The sequence below is a fragment of the Myripristis murdjan genome, chromosome 12 (genome assembly GCF_902150065.1).
Source record: "Myripristis murdjan chromosome 12, fMyrMur1.1, whole genome shotgun sequence".
Taxonomy (NCBI): Eukaryota; Metazoa; Chordata; class Actinopteri; order Holocentriformes; family Holocentridae; genus Myripristis; species Myripristis murdjan.
The window spans coordinates 19,248,387-19,261,775 of record NC_043991.1 but is presented as its reverse complement, the minus strand read 5'-3'; the positions used below and the strand labels follow the sequence as shown (position 1 = coordinate 19,261,775).

At 40.1% G+C, this 13,389-nt stretch overlaps 1 protein-coding gene across 3 annotated transcripts in view; it reads left to right on the top strand.

Moving 5' to 3' along the window:
- The first annotated feature begins 5,751 nt into the window (after positions 1–5,751).
- sh3glb2b (SH3-domain GRB2-like endophilin B2b) overlaps positions 5,752–13,389 on the top strand; it is a 29,402-nt gene continuing 21,764 nt past the window's right edge. For 2 of the 3 annotated variants that reach the window (XM_030065899.1, XM_030065897.1), the window contains exons 1-3: positions 5,754–6,029; positions 11,793–11,934; positions 12,792–12,803. In XM_030065899.1, the coding sequence (XP_029921759.1) occupies positions 5,946–6,029; positions 11,793–11,934; positions 12,792–12,803 (238 nt within the window). In that variant the 5' untranslated portion in view covers positions 5,754–5,945. Of the gene's footprint in view, positions 6,030–11,792; positions 11,935–12,791; positions 12,804–13,389 lie in introns of all 3 variants that reach the window. The other variant, XM_030065898.1, reaches the window with a different exon arrangement.

Here is a 13,389-nt window from a genome sequence, read left to right as displayed (position 1 = left end):
TTGTTGCAATTGTGAAGACCTGTGCCTGTTTTACCCAGCTGACTTCCGTAAAAAAACGACTTGCGGGAAGTCACTGACTCACTTAATTGGGAGGTTTTACAGCAACGACCAAACGAGCAGTGGAGTCAGGAGCGGGAGGGGGGTGGGGGGTCTTGTACGCTGTCTCTGTTGCCTCGCTGCTAGAACTGAGGATTGTTGGACTGATTGGTGGTTACTGTTAACGTTTATGACTACTTCTAGCAAGCAGCCGAAGCACAACATGCCAGCTGTCAAGCTAGTGGGACACACTTTACAAAAGCTCAGCGGATGTGCGCTGTCACCATAGCAACTAACCCCAGTCGCCATTTTAATCTCTGCCAGCCAAATGACCATGGCAAACCATTCCATGACCATTTTATTCCATTGGCGTTCTGTGGGTGTCACCTGCTGCTTTAGGCCTTAAGCGGGTGGCTGTGTCCAGATTTAAAACAGAAATTGTCTCAAATGCAGGTTTTCCATCCCCTCATCCACATCTTGGAGATGTTGCAACGTTTCCTCAGCTTCAAAATAATGTGGGACACAAACTAAGTGGGTTTTGAAAAACTATTGAATAAGTAACTTGTTCTACTGGAAATCCTGATGCTTTGCAAAACAAATTGTTTCCTTTTAGTCTGTTAATTTATCACCATTCTATCAACAATCCATTATCTTTGCCTTTACTTGGACAGTGCAGACGTTTTGACCTTTTGGCCCATTTGTTAATGCTGGGCACTAAGGGGGCAACAAATCTGTCAGGACAGCAAATAAGTGCATGTAAACTGTATTGTTCAGTCTGTCAGACACAAATGCCCCTATCTGTGCTCCAACATCTCTGTTCGCTTCAGAAACATTAAAGACATTTTTAGACTAGACCTTTTTCACAGCAGCCATTTTGACATGAAATAGCAGGGTAATACAGATGTTACTTGTTACATTAAGTAGGTTCTGCTCCATTTAAGTCAAATAGAGCCAGGCCCCCTGCAGATGTTCACCATATTAACTTGCCTTGGCTACCAAAGACAGTCTGAAAGCTGAAGTGAGTGCATCACTAGTTTCTACTGTTGAACATGCAGCAGAATCCAGTGTTGTTCAGTGCTCAGTAGTGCTTCCAGTGGCGAAATCTCAATCAAAAATGTTCAGTATGATGCCAGATGATTTAAGAAAAAAAAAAAAAAAAAAGAATCACCCCAGGTTGAAAAATAAAACATTTATCCTTTAACAACACCCAATGGCCCATCAGCTTTACTGGTTGGTCGACATGCTGCTAAAGTGAGTGCATCACTTACTGTAAATTTAACACTTTTGTCTTGAAAAATGGATGGGGGAAAGTCACAGTGGTGAATTCACATGGATGCTGAAAGTTGGAACTGGGAAGATCTGCTAGTGCTGCAATGTCCCAGTCCCAGTAACAACTGAATAACACCACAGGGGACGGATGGGGGTGATAGAAGACTTTAAATTTATGACTGAACACAGAGGAAGTAATTTTGATCCCCACCCCTGCTTATAATTTTGCGACCGTTTATCTAATGCTATAGCTCTCCCTCCCCTTATCCTAACTAAATGGTTTTGACTCAGCTTGACGACCCATAACCCAAGCCAAACTCTGACCTTACTCACTCTCATTCTGCTTGCCTGACTCTAACATGATCCTGACTAACTAGATTCAATTCACCACATGATGCTCGTGACATGGTCTGGAAATATGATTTCAGGGATTTGGCCAGATCTCTGTCAAGGCCATCAACGTCCCATTTCATACATTAGAACGTTTTTATTTGGCTGGCGAATGTGGCACCTGCTGTTCAAAATTAAAAGTCTCAACATTAGCTGTTCTCCAAGTTCATTTAAGGCAAAACAATTAGTTCCATTGTTATGTTATATTTATATAGATACTTAACACACCAGCAGAGAAAATCTAAGCTCTAAGTGATTGTAATTGGACTTAAATCGACTGCAAGAGGTTTGATATTCCCAATCAGAGGATCATAATCATTATTGTGAAAAATGGAAGTTGAACACACAAAATTAAAGAATAAAGTAAGGTAGGTCTCTGTCTTTGGTTGTCTTGCCTGTCAGTTGAAACAATATTGGTGGGGAAAAAGTAGCCTTTTAAAACTTTGATGAGAGCTAGACACTGCAGGAAAGTTTGTGGAGTTTAAAGGTTCTCAAGTTGACCACCAGTGAATTACATAAGCCTAGAGCTACATTTTTTTTAAACAAGCCATTTTTCATTAGCCAGGCATGTAGCAGGGAGTAAACCCACCTAAACTCACTTCACCCACCTTTTTAGTTACAGGACCACACTTCACTTGTTCTCACATTGGTCTGACTAAATCTTACTGATTTTAATTCATAGGAATTTTAAGTCATCTAAGTAATATTTTCTCTAAATATACTTGATGTTTTTTTCAGATTGGTGGTTGTTTCTCTCATAATCAACCTTATATGCATGGTGGCCATTGTGAAAACTCAGGGTGGGAAACTCTACCTGAAGAGTGCATCCTGCATCACATTCATCATTTCAAAAATATCAGAAGCTAATGTATTTAACTATTACATTTGGCCCATTACTGCTAGATAGCAGAGTCAATTAATAAACTGTTACATGTATGTAATTTCTCAGTTAATGTGTTGGAAAAAAAAAAAAAAAGAAGATAATTTTAGATGCTGTGTATGTCAGTCTTGCAGGGCAAATTTCCCACCTCTAGTTAAAAATGGCCACCATTTGAACCTGGTCAGTGAACAAGTTTTTCATTGAACTCCACATCACTGTCTCCAGCTCGATGAGGATATGCACATCATGCTTTTTGCAGTAGGGTGGCAGTGTAAGAAAAAAACTAAAATGAGTTTATGCTGAATCAGTGTACCTGTACATTTCCTGAATATACAGATACTGTAGTAGCAAAGGAATTAAGCCTAAAGCTGAAAACATGAAATGAAAACACATATTAATAACATATGTTCATCTGTTTATTCCATCTTACAGTCTCTTTGTCACTGCACGCGTATTCATTCACAACGGCAAATTTGCCTAAAGGTGTTCCACTTTTCTGAAAATCCTAAAAACGTGTAAAAAAAAATCCTAAAAACGTATATCATAGCCACCCCACATTTTCACATCCAGTGTAGTTTCACCCAGTAGAGCCAGGTGATTGTTGCCCCGCTGAACTCCTGGCACTGTTCCCACACATGCACAGCACCTGGGACCTAAAAGTGTGGAGCATTTGATTTATGTTGGGAGCAGTATTCATTTTTTTTTTTTTTTTTTTTATGCACTTTGTAGTAGGACAGTTCTGGATTTTCAAACCACTTGTCGCCATCGTGCATTTGAGTAAGTTGCCTTGCCTTAAATGACTTCAGACAGAAAACACTTGAGCGCTGAAATGAGCAGAAAACTACTTCACCTCGAGTGCGGATGCCTTTCCAAACCAGCCCACTGAGCAAAGTGCTGGTGTCGATCATAGTATCTGGATGAGCACGGAGGAGCTCAGCCCAAAATCCAGTTGAGATTCAAATCCTTCACATGTACAAGTAGCAACGTTTTCATACTCTTCACAAAATCTGAAAGGATCTTGCGCAAATTAACGCTGCACCCATAGCAAAGCGGGACACTCACTTCTGTTTTTTTTTAAGCCAGTGAGTCCCAGTACCACCACATTCATGCCATGAAGGAACATTCACATCAGCAGTTGAAATTGCTTATCCAGTTTTTAAGACATTTTAACCTTGAGATATATATATAATGTGCTGGGACAGATTTCTTGCACGGTCATAGTGTGTGGCAGCACAGCTTGTACAGCTTGTTATTTCCAGTATCAGCCTTTCCATGTGATTTTAGTTTCTTTATGATACATGCATACATTAATAGAGGTAAGGATTGTGCTCATCACTTATGCCCAACTGATATTTTTATTTGACTCTATCATATCAGTTAACCAGTGATACATGTCGGGTTTACTTATGCAGACTTGATTTCCCTGTTTTCATGTACAGCTTTTCTTTGTGTGTGGAAATATAATTGGTACTGGCAGTGGTACAGCTATATTTATATTGCTACTTCACATTTATGGTGGGATTTAATGTTTTAATGGGAGATCAGGAGGGCGGCGGTGCTGTAAGATGAAAAGCTTTATTACTGTTTCAAACTCACGTAATGTTTGTTTTTTTTTTTCCTCTGGTGTGGATATGAAAAGATTTTACCATGCCATCCACCTAATGGTCAGAAAGGAAAAAGAATATTTATTGTTGTGATGTTTTTAGTTATTAACAGTCACACAGTGTTTGATTCAAGTTCCTGGTGGAAGTGTGCAATTCTCTATAGAAAAAGTAGATGATTTCCTTTTGGACATCTTCATTATAATATCTACTTGGTACTTTTTTTTTTAACATGTGGCTTAATTAATGAGTAAAGCGGTATTTTACTTTTGTAGAACATTTTGAGTGCATACACTAATACAGGAACTACACGAACAGTCCACCGCAAAGACAAGCCATGACGTCTCACTCCAAATCAAACATTCAACAGCCAAGTTTCACCAAGAAACTGGATTTGCAGTTGCTAAAGAGCAGATCACTGCTGTTTGGGGTTGACTGTTCCTGACCAGCTATAGATAAGTATGTGCTTAAAAAAAAAAAAAAAAAAAAAAAAAAAAAGAATCAATAACAGTAATAATAATCTGCTTGAGTGAACTGTCACTTCAAGAGAACTGCTGTGTCACAGACTGTTTCAAATTTCATATAATTTCATAATGTTTTTTTTTAGTCTGTCAATATTCTGTTATTGATTTATTTCAGAACTGCTGGTAAGTGTAATCCCAAATTGAGTGAAGAACATATGATCCAAAACAGTATGGAATAATAGTTTTTCCTGATCTGAATAGTACCAGGCCATTAGTGTAAAGATAATGAATAAGCAATAAAGATGGAGTGATAAAATGGACAACTTGTGTGTGTGTGTGTGGCTTATTCATTCATTTATTTATTTATTTATTCGTCAGCAGTTAAAGGTGTAGTTCACTCATTTTGAACATGCTGATGTTGACAATCATCACAATGTAACCGTGTAATGTAACAGATCATGATACATTGTACACATTACAGCATAAAGCCCTCAGTGTTGCAAACATCATTTACATAACACTAACATTATGGTTAATAATATATAATATAGATATCTATATAGATACACATATACAGCGATAGATACAAATTTTGAATAATGTGTGGTGCTGTTGAAGCTGTGTAAACTTTATTATTATTATTATTATTATTATTATTATTATTATTATTATATCTTTTTTATTACCTAGTTAATTGTAAAATTTTGTGTACAACTATGACATGTACAATTACTTTATTACATACTTAAAATCTTTTTTTCCCCAGCTGTATTATCTTATACACGGGTAGAAATATAATTTATTAAAATTACATGTTATGGGAAGGGGTTGTTTTCATTTACTATATATTCTTCCTTGAATAGCGTGTATTCCTTGTATGTCTTTTATTCTGCCACTACATCACATTCAAAACAGTAGCCTAGAATATAAAGCACCAGAGTGCCGTGGCATTTCTACAGTTCAGTTTAGGTTTAAAAATGGACAAAAACAGACGCTTTCTCCAGACATAAAAATTATTGCATCCCAAATTTTTAAATGACAGTTCTTGCACAGGCTGGTTTTAGGCGTCTCGTGTTTATTTCCCATCTGGATTAGGGGAGGGGGCAGTAACTTCCAGGCTGGGCTGCAGTGTGCAGGGCTCCAGTCGTGACTCGCTGCCTGGTGCAGAGGTCTCTTTAAAGGCAGGACGGCTAGTAGATGTCCGATGCTCCATGAAGCGTATTAAAGCGTCTGTCCTGCGTTTGCTGCTACATCATCTCAGCTGATCCGGAGGATTTCCCTGTGCAGGGCGTACGAGTCCTGCCTATGCCACAGCAGGAAAACACCATGGATTTCAGCGTGAAAAAACTCGCTTCTGATGCCGGGGTCTTCTTCACCCGTGCAGTGCAGGTAAGGCCTGTATCATTTATCGGACATCGCCGTATTAACGTCACTGCCGTTATGTCTTGACTGATGCACACTCGTTACTGCATCCCACTCACGGCTAAAACTGTTATGGGATGCGGACCTCGTTTTTTTTTTTTTTTTTTACGCACCGCTCATAAACTGATTGTCGTGTTGCGGCTATTTTAGTGAAGAAGAAAGCTATAATATCGCGGCGGGTTTGAACATTGCCAGCGCTGTAAGCCGATAAAGGTTTGTTAAGCCTTGATCCATTATTGATGGCTGCTGTCGGGTGTACCGCCCATGTGACACCGAGGGACCGTGCGGTGACTCCTCGCCTTCAGGCGGCCGGCTGGCTGCCCGAGGCTGCCCTGCTCAGCTGTGTGTTTCCTCCCACCACCTATAATATGTTTATTCTACAGCGTATAGTCTACTTTCTCCATGCATATGCCAGCTCTTACAGCTCTGTGGTTGTATGTGAGGAAAACCCCACACCAAAGTCAGTTTTAAAAAATGGGAAATGAATGCTGCCTTGCATACAGGCAGATGTATACACCCGGTAGGGCAGGACTGAGGAGGACATTAGAATAATTTATTGCCAGCTTCAGTGGAAGTCCGCACAGCCCCCTCCGTGAGGAGCATGTGTCTGCAGACCCGGAGACTGCAGATTCAGGCCCGCAGTTTTGGGACCCGCAGTTCTAGGCCCCTCGCAGCGACACCTACTGGACTGGACCCGCAGTACAGGACCCGCAGTTCTACGCCCCTCGTTTTTCCGCGACAGCGACACCTACTGGTCTGGACGACTGTAAAACTGCACCGCGGTCCTGGACCTGCAGTTCTAGGCCCCTCGTTTTTCCGCGACAGCGCCACCTATTTAATCGGAGACAAGTAATGACAGACGATCGGAGTGCAAGGATTCAACGTGGAGCCAAGTTATGGAATGGCCTTAGTGATGTTTTAAAATTGTGTAGCTCTCTGTTGAGGTTCAAAAAAATATTGAAAAGTAGAATAATAAAGCATTACAATGTAAACTGACTGCAATGTGAAATTAACCCTTGTATACCCAAAGGAAAAGTTCCGAATCCCACCCTTTGACCAAAAAAATGGTCAAGCATCTACCCTTTCATAAAATTAGGATTTTTTAAAATCATTTTTTCCAGGGTTTTTCGTTCCATTCTATTTATTAAAATGTTGTTAATTATTTTAAATCATTACTTAATCAAATATTAACCGTTTACATGCCTGTTTGTATCATATACTACTAATTACAATTTGTGGAAAAAAACATATACTGAAACTTTGTCAACATACTAACAGGTAATGAGATTATTTTACTATTATTATCCCAGTGTGACATGGGTTGCCCATCACCCACAATATTAACTCTGGTGCATTATTTATTTATTTATTGCGAGAAATGAAGTGGCGACTGTGAAACAAACTCTGTGGTCTGTTCGCTGCTTTCAGAGCTGGTGTGAGGAGAACAAAGAGATTTTCACCCGATCTCAGCGTCTGTGTTGCTTGGCAACCATTCTGCCCACTTTCTTGCTGGATTGCACGCTATTGCTTGGTGGAAGAGTAAATACTTCTCAATTTAAGCAATAAGCCCCGAGAAGCAGTGGGTTACAGTGATTTCACAACGGCTGAGGAGCGTTTTGCCGTTGTAAAATCACTGTAACCCACTGCTTCAAGGGACTTATTGCTTTTATAAAACGGTTACCCTATATAGCCCATAAAATAATCACACAAGAAAAAAAAAATCAATAATTTATTGGTAATAATGCCACAATAAAATTGAGAACTACTCATTCTTCCACCAAGCAAGATAGAGTGGACAGAACGGTTGCCAAGCAACACAGACGCTAAGATAGCTTGAAAAAGCGGCATATATACCAGCAGTTAAATTATCAACAACGAACGTCAAATTGATTTTGCCAGGCCTAGGCCTACAACATAATGTTTATCTGGTGCGTGTGCATATCTCCGAGACGGCTCTGATTCCAATGAACAAGCCAATAATGACATCCATATCCTTATTTATGCTGTTTAATTGGCATTGTAGTAAACTGTCAAGCAACTCTGTACAGTTGTATAGCAACTACAAAGCAACTGCAGAGAAAAATGTCTGGCTATGCCCATGAAAAAAAAAACGTTAGAATCACCAGATCCCTGGCCTGTTTCCCTGGCTTGTCCATGCGCGTGCACGCAAGACAGTGCATGCACACATATGTGCGTGCACGCACGGCTTTGCATGAGTGTGCCTGTACACATAAGAGCAATGAAAAAAAGTCAGGGGAATCACACAGGCTCCTGTTCCTGCTCCTGTTGTGCATATGCGTGCATGCGAAAACATATTGAGGTGTAACAAACCTTTAATCAATTGTTAGTATGTAGTATTTTGGTGTGATAAACGTTAAACCAGTGCAGTATTGGGGTACAATAAACATTTAAACTGTTAGAATTGAAGGTGGAATAAACCTTCAAAGCTTCTCCTTTACTGATCCCCGAGGGAAATTCTTGCAGTTTTGCAGTCCTCCAGTAGGTGGCGCTGTCGCGGAAAAACGAGGGGCCTAGAACTGCGGGTCCTGTACTGCGGGTCCAGTCCAGTAGGTGGCGCTCTCCTTTACTGATCCCCGAGGGAAATTCTTGCAGTTTTGCAGTCATCCAGTAGGTGTCGCTGTCGCGGAAAAACGAGGGGCCTAGAACTGCGGGTCCTGTACTGCGGGTCCAGTCCAGTAGGTGTCGCTGCGAGGGGCCTAGAACTGCGGGTCCCAAAACTGCGGGCCTGAATCTGCAGTCTCCGGGTCTGCAGACATATACTATTGCCCTCCGTTGCTAACAGGCCTAAGGATGTAATGTTCTCTCCACATATATGCCATGTCATTTACGCAGTAAGTTATGGGTCTGAGTGGCAGTTTTGTGTGATGCACTCAATTAGATATATGTACACTATATTACACTATATTTTTACACCAACTGGAGCTTTTATGACCTCCCATTCTAAATCCATAGGCATTAATATGGAGTTGGTCCCCCCTTTGCACCTAGAACAGCTTCCACTCTTCTGGGAAGGCTTTCTACAAGATGTTGGAGTGTGTCTGTGGCGTCCTGTTACATTACTATTACGGCACCATGTTCAAATTCAGTGAGCTCTTTAGAGCAAGCCATTCTTTCACAAATGTTTGTAAAGGCAGACTGCATGGCTCGCTGACTGGCAATGGGACTGAATGAAACACTTGAATTCAGTGATTAAGGGGTAGGCCCCAATGTCCAACAATTAACAGGTATGCCCCCCCAACCCACACAGACACACGCTAAGAATTATTCAGTTTAATTAATTTTTAAGTGTTGGAATTGGTTTGCATCTTCTCCCAAAATACACTGTGGAAGCAAGCAGTGGCAGCCATCTATTTAAAAAAAAAAAAAAAAAAGTATTTCATTAAAATGAATGATGACAGCTTTTTCATTCTTACTGACAGCTACATCCTGCTCATCAGCCTGAATCGTATGAATACCTCTAGCCTACTAGTGGCATTAAGACAGTTGAAACTACATATTGTAGGTTTGAAGTGGGCTGACAACTCAGTGCCGTCCCTTGACATTCAGGGGTCCTAGACAAAAATACATCAATAAGTCATAAATAAATTTGGAGGGCCATTGCATTTTACCATGAATAGGTCAATGTAGAGCCAAAACATGAGCAAACTGAAAGCTTTTATTTCACCCTATTTTTTTTTATTTTTGTAACTTTTTTGGTGCTTGTAACTTTGGACTGTAAATTTGTAACCTTTTCCACCTTTTTTCCCATGTTTTTGAAAGAAATCAAATGAACTGGCTCAGGTTTCACAAGCATTTAAGCTCAAGAAATTGCACAGCAATCCAGCAACACTGATGTGACATTTAAATATATCAAATTTATACTAATATTCCCATAATTTTTTGTTAATTTGCTGTTTATCTATGAGTCGTTAATGAATAGTTAACGAGAAACCAATACAGCACATACCATGCAATTAGTTATGTTTACATGCACTATTCCAGTATTAACCTGCTTAAGACAATACCTGGGATAGCAAATCCAGGTGCATGTTCATTAGCTTAACCTGGATAAGGTCATAGTCACAGTAAGCGATTCTGGGATTAAGACATGGAGTATATTCTAACTCCAGTCGGGTTATTGAGGGGTATTTTATCCATGAATACACCTTAATCCTAATATGACATCCTAGTTGAGGTTTGGCGGCAGATTGCAACACATGGCCGTCCATCTGCCTGATGGCTCATGCTCTTTTAACTTTGACGGTGAATCTGTGAATTCAAGACGACAGCCACAGTGAAAATCTCAACATTTTTGGTGTGAAGCGGAAACACACTGCCATGTTAATTATTATCTGTGAAATGGACATATCCTCTGTTGCTAAATCAGGCTGTGCTCTGTAGCATGTGAACAGGAACATGAGTGGAATAATTTTACAAGCAGTCCATTTAAACAGATTAATCAGACTATTGTCTTCTTTAGGATAAGGTTAACAGTCGGATTATTTAGTCCACTTAAACATTTGAATCGATCTGCAGGGTTTATCAAAAACACTGCATCAGAAGCTGCTGGTTTTAAAGGAGAAGTCCACACAAGCACTGTCACAGTGAACTCAGCAAACAGCCACTGCTGATGTGCGTCCATTTGGCTTTTCTCTTTCCTGTGAAGAGCTGACGCTGATAGCAGATGGCTTCACAGGAACATCTTAGGTTTCTTCAGTGTGACTCAAGCTTTGAACACACACTCACTCACACACACACACACACACACACACACACACACACACACACACCTGCTAAACTGACTTTGTTTTTTCAACAACATGGGAAAAATGAAGGGCAAATTAACGAGAAATTAACTGAAAATTATCAAAAAAAAAAAAAAAAAAGTAAAAATAAATGGCAAAAATTATCTGAAAATTTGAAAAAAAAAAGCTTGGAGAAATTCAAGAAAAGAATCAGAAAAAATAGCTAATTGTTGAATAAAAGTTGAATAAATTACAAGAAAATATTCAGAAAATTAATTAAAAACCTAGTAAGAAATTACAAAACTGATATTATCAAGACATTAGTAGAGAAAAATTACCTGAAAACTATATGGATAATAATAATTGTTATATAATTGTACATATAATATTCCAAGAAAAAACATTTAATCACCCCAAAAACTTGTTGGACCTACAGCACACTGATCTACTGATGGCGAAATGCAAGGGTCCCCCAAATTACTTTTTGCCTCGGGCCCTCAAATGTCCCAGGACAGCCCTGCATGACGTAACATCAGCAAACACAGCGCACTCACCTATAGCAGCTGAGTCAGTGTGTGATGATGTTTTTTTGTTTGTTTTGTTTTTTGTTTTGTTGGTAAGAAATTAAGTTAATTTGCTCTGGTTTCAAAGGGTTAAAGTAGTGTGTTGCTGATGGACATGCATTAGCAGAAGAGAGCAGCTTACATTTGAAAATGAAAAGTGTTTAAGCGTTTGGCTACTCTGTTTGCCATTTCTGTTCATAAAGTTTCCACCAGTTCACAAGGGAAACACGAAAAGACACTTGGACCGTGTAACAGTGCAAATGAAGTTAAAACTTAAAAGCCCCCTCAAACTGCTGTTATGAGGTTTTCAAATGGCTCTATCATTGCAATCAGTCTACTATTAATCATGTTTAATATCATGTCCCTCTAGCTGAGGTCACATGACCTTCACGTGCATTTGAGAGTCTTGATTTGTCTCCTAGTTCACAGAGGAGAAGTTGGGCCAGGCAGAAAAGACCGAGCTGGACACTCACTTAGAAAACTTGATTTCCCGAGCCGACAGCACCAAGAACTGGACCGAGAAGATCTTCAGACAAACAGAGGTGCTCCTGCAACCTAACCCAAGTAAGTTCTTCACTTTCTGTAGAAAATTAACAAAAAAAAAGGGGGTCCAGACAAACATTTCTTATATGCTACATGATTTTTCCTTTTTTATTGTCAAATTAAGCGTAGGAAGAAGAAACGTACATAAATTTGTCATGAAATTTTGTGTTCAGCATTTGCATTTCTAGTCTCGTACTGACGGCCTTGCAGGATTACCCTAGAACCTGCCCATAACATGCCACCTCAGTGTAAACATCACTCAAGCACATTAGCAATAATACACCATAGATAACATAACCAGACTTGGCAGACTCCTGTAACTTAAAATAGCCATGTAGGCACAAGTAGGCTGAGATGTGAGTTGAATCACTTTTGCTGGTTAGCTAGCAAAATACATTAATGCCAAAAACTCGATGATTAAAATGAGCTGCTGTGCTGACATCTCTACTGATCAAAGTCACGTAAGCCCCACCTACGCCCCGTGACTCTGCCTCAGACCCCTGGTAGCCCATGACTCCCTGAAAACTGCCCCCGACAGAGCCCCACTGAGGTGCCGTCAAAGACCGGATGTAACAGAGGAAACGCAGGAAGCTTCGGCACACACCAGCTCATCCACGTTTATCAAGACAGAACAGTGCCAAGTCAGAGCATCACATGGAGAACTGTTGCTTCGATTAGTTTCCTGTTGGGAAGTTGTTGGCTGATTTTCCACATTCAACAGCATTTTATTTTGCACATCAACTCTGCACTCTGACAGATGGTGTTTTGTGGACGTTTGTGGTCTTGTAACTAACATCAGTGTGTCTGTGACAGACATAAAGAATGAATCCTGGTGGTAATGTCTAACCCTTGATGTTTTCTGACCCTTCATGCTCCAGTTGACCACACTGGTAAGTGCTTGTCTCATTTCCCAGTGTTGTGTGTGAGGAAGGCCTGTTTGAAAGTGTGTATGGCTGGTCCCTCGTAGATACCTGACACACAGCATGTAGCATTTAGAAATCCATGTATCTGCTTTTTCGATGTGAGCTTGACAGGTTCAGTGTTTGGTAAGTTACTTGGAAATGTAATCAAGAAAAGTTACTCAGTGCTGTCTAGAAAAAGTAACTGTCCTTGCCAAAAGGACAACAAGACACCAAATCACATGAATGCTGATTTAGGGTCAATTTCGCATATGATATATACAAAAATCTGATCCTTGAACACTTCAATATTTAATTCCCCCTGCTGAGAATCCAAAGCTTTCTAAAACAACATGATCAGGAGGAAGCAGTGGATTGTCCTGGTGTCTGAATGACCTCTCTGACAATCAGCTCAGCTCTGTCACCACATTTTCCTCAGTGTGGATCGATCCCTCTACCCTCTGCACCATAGGTGTGGACTTGAGTCGTATGACTTGGACTTGACTTGTTGACTCGCCAATTCACAAATTTGATGACTTTAGACTCAACCTGAGAACACCAACGACTTATGACTTGG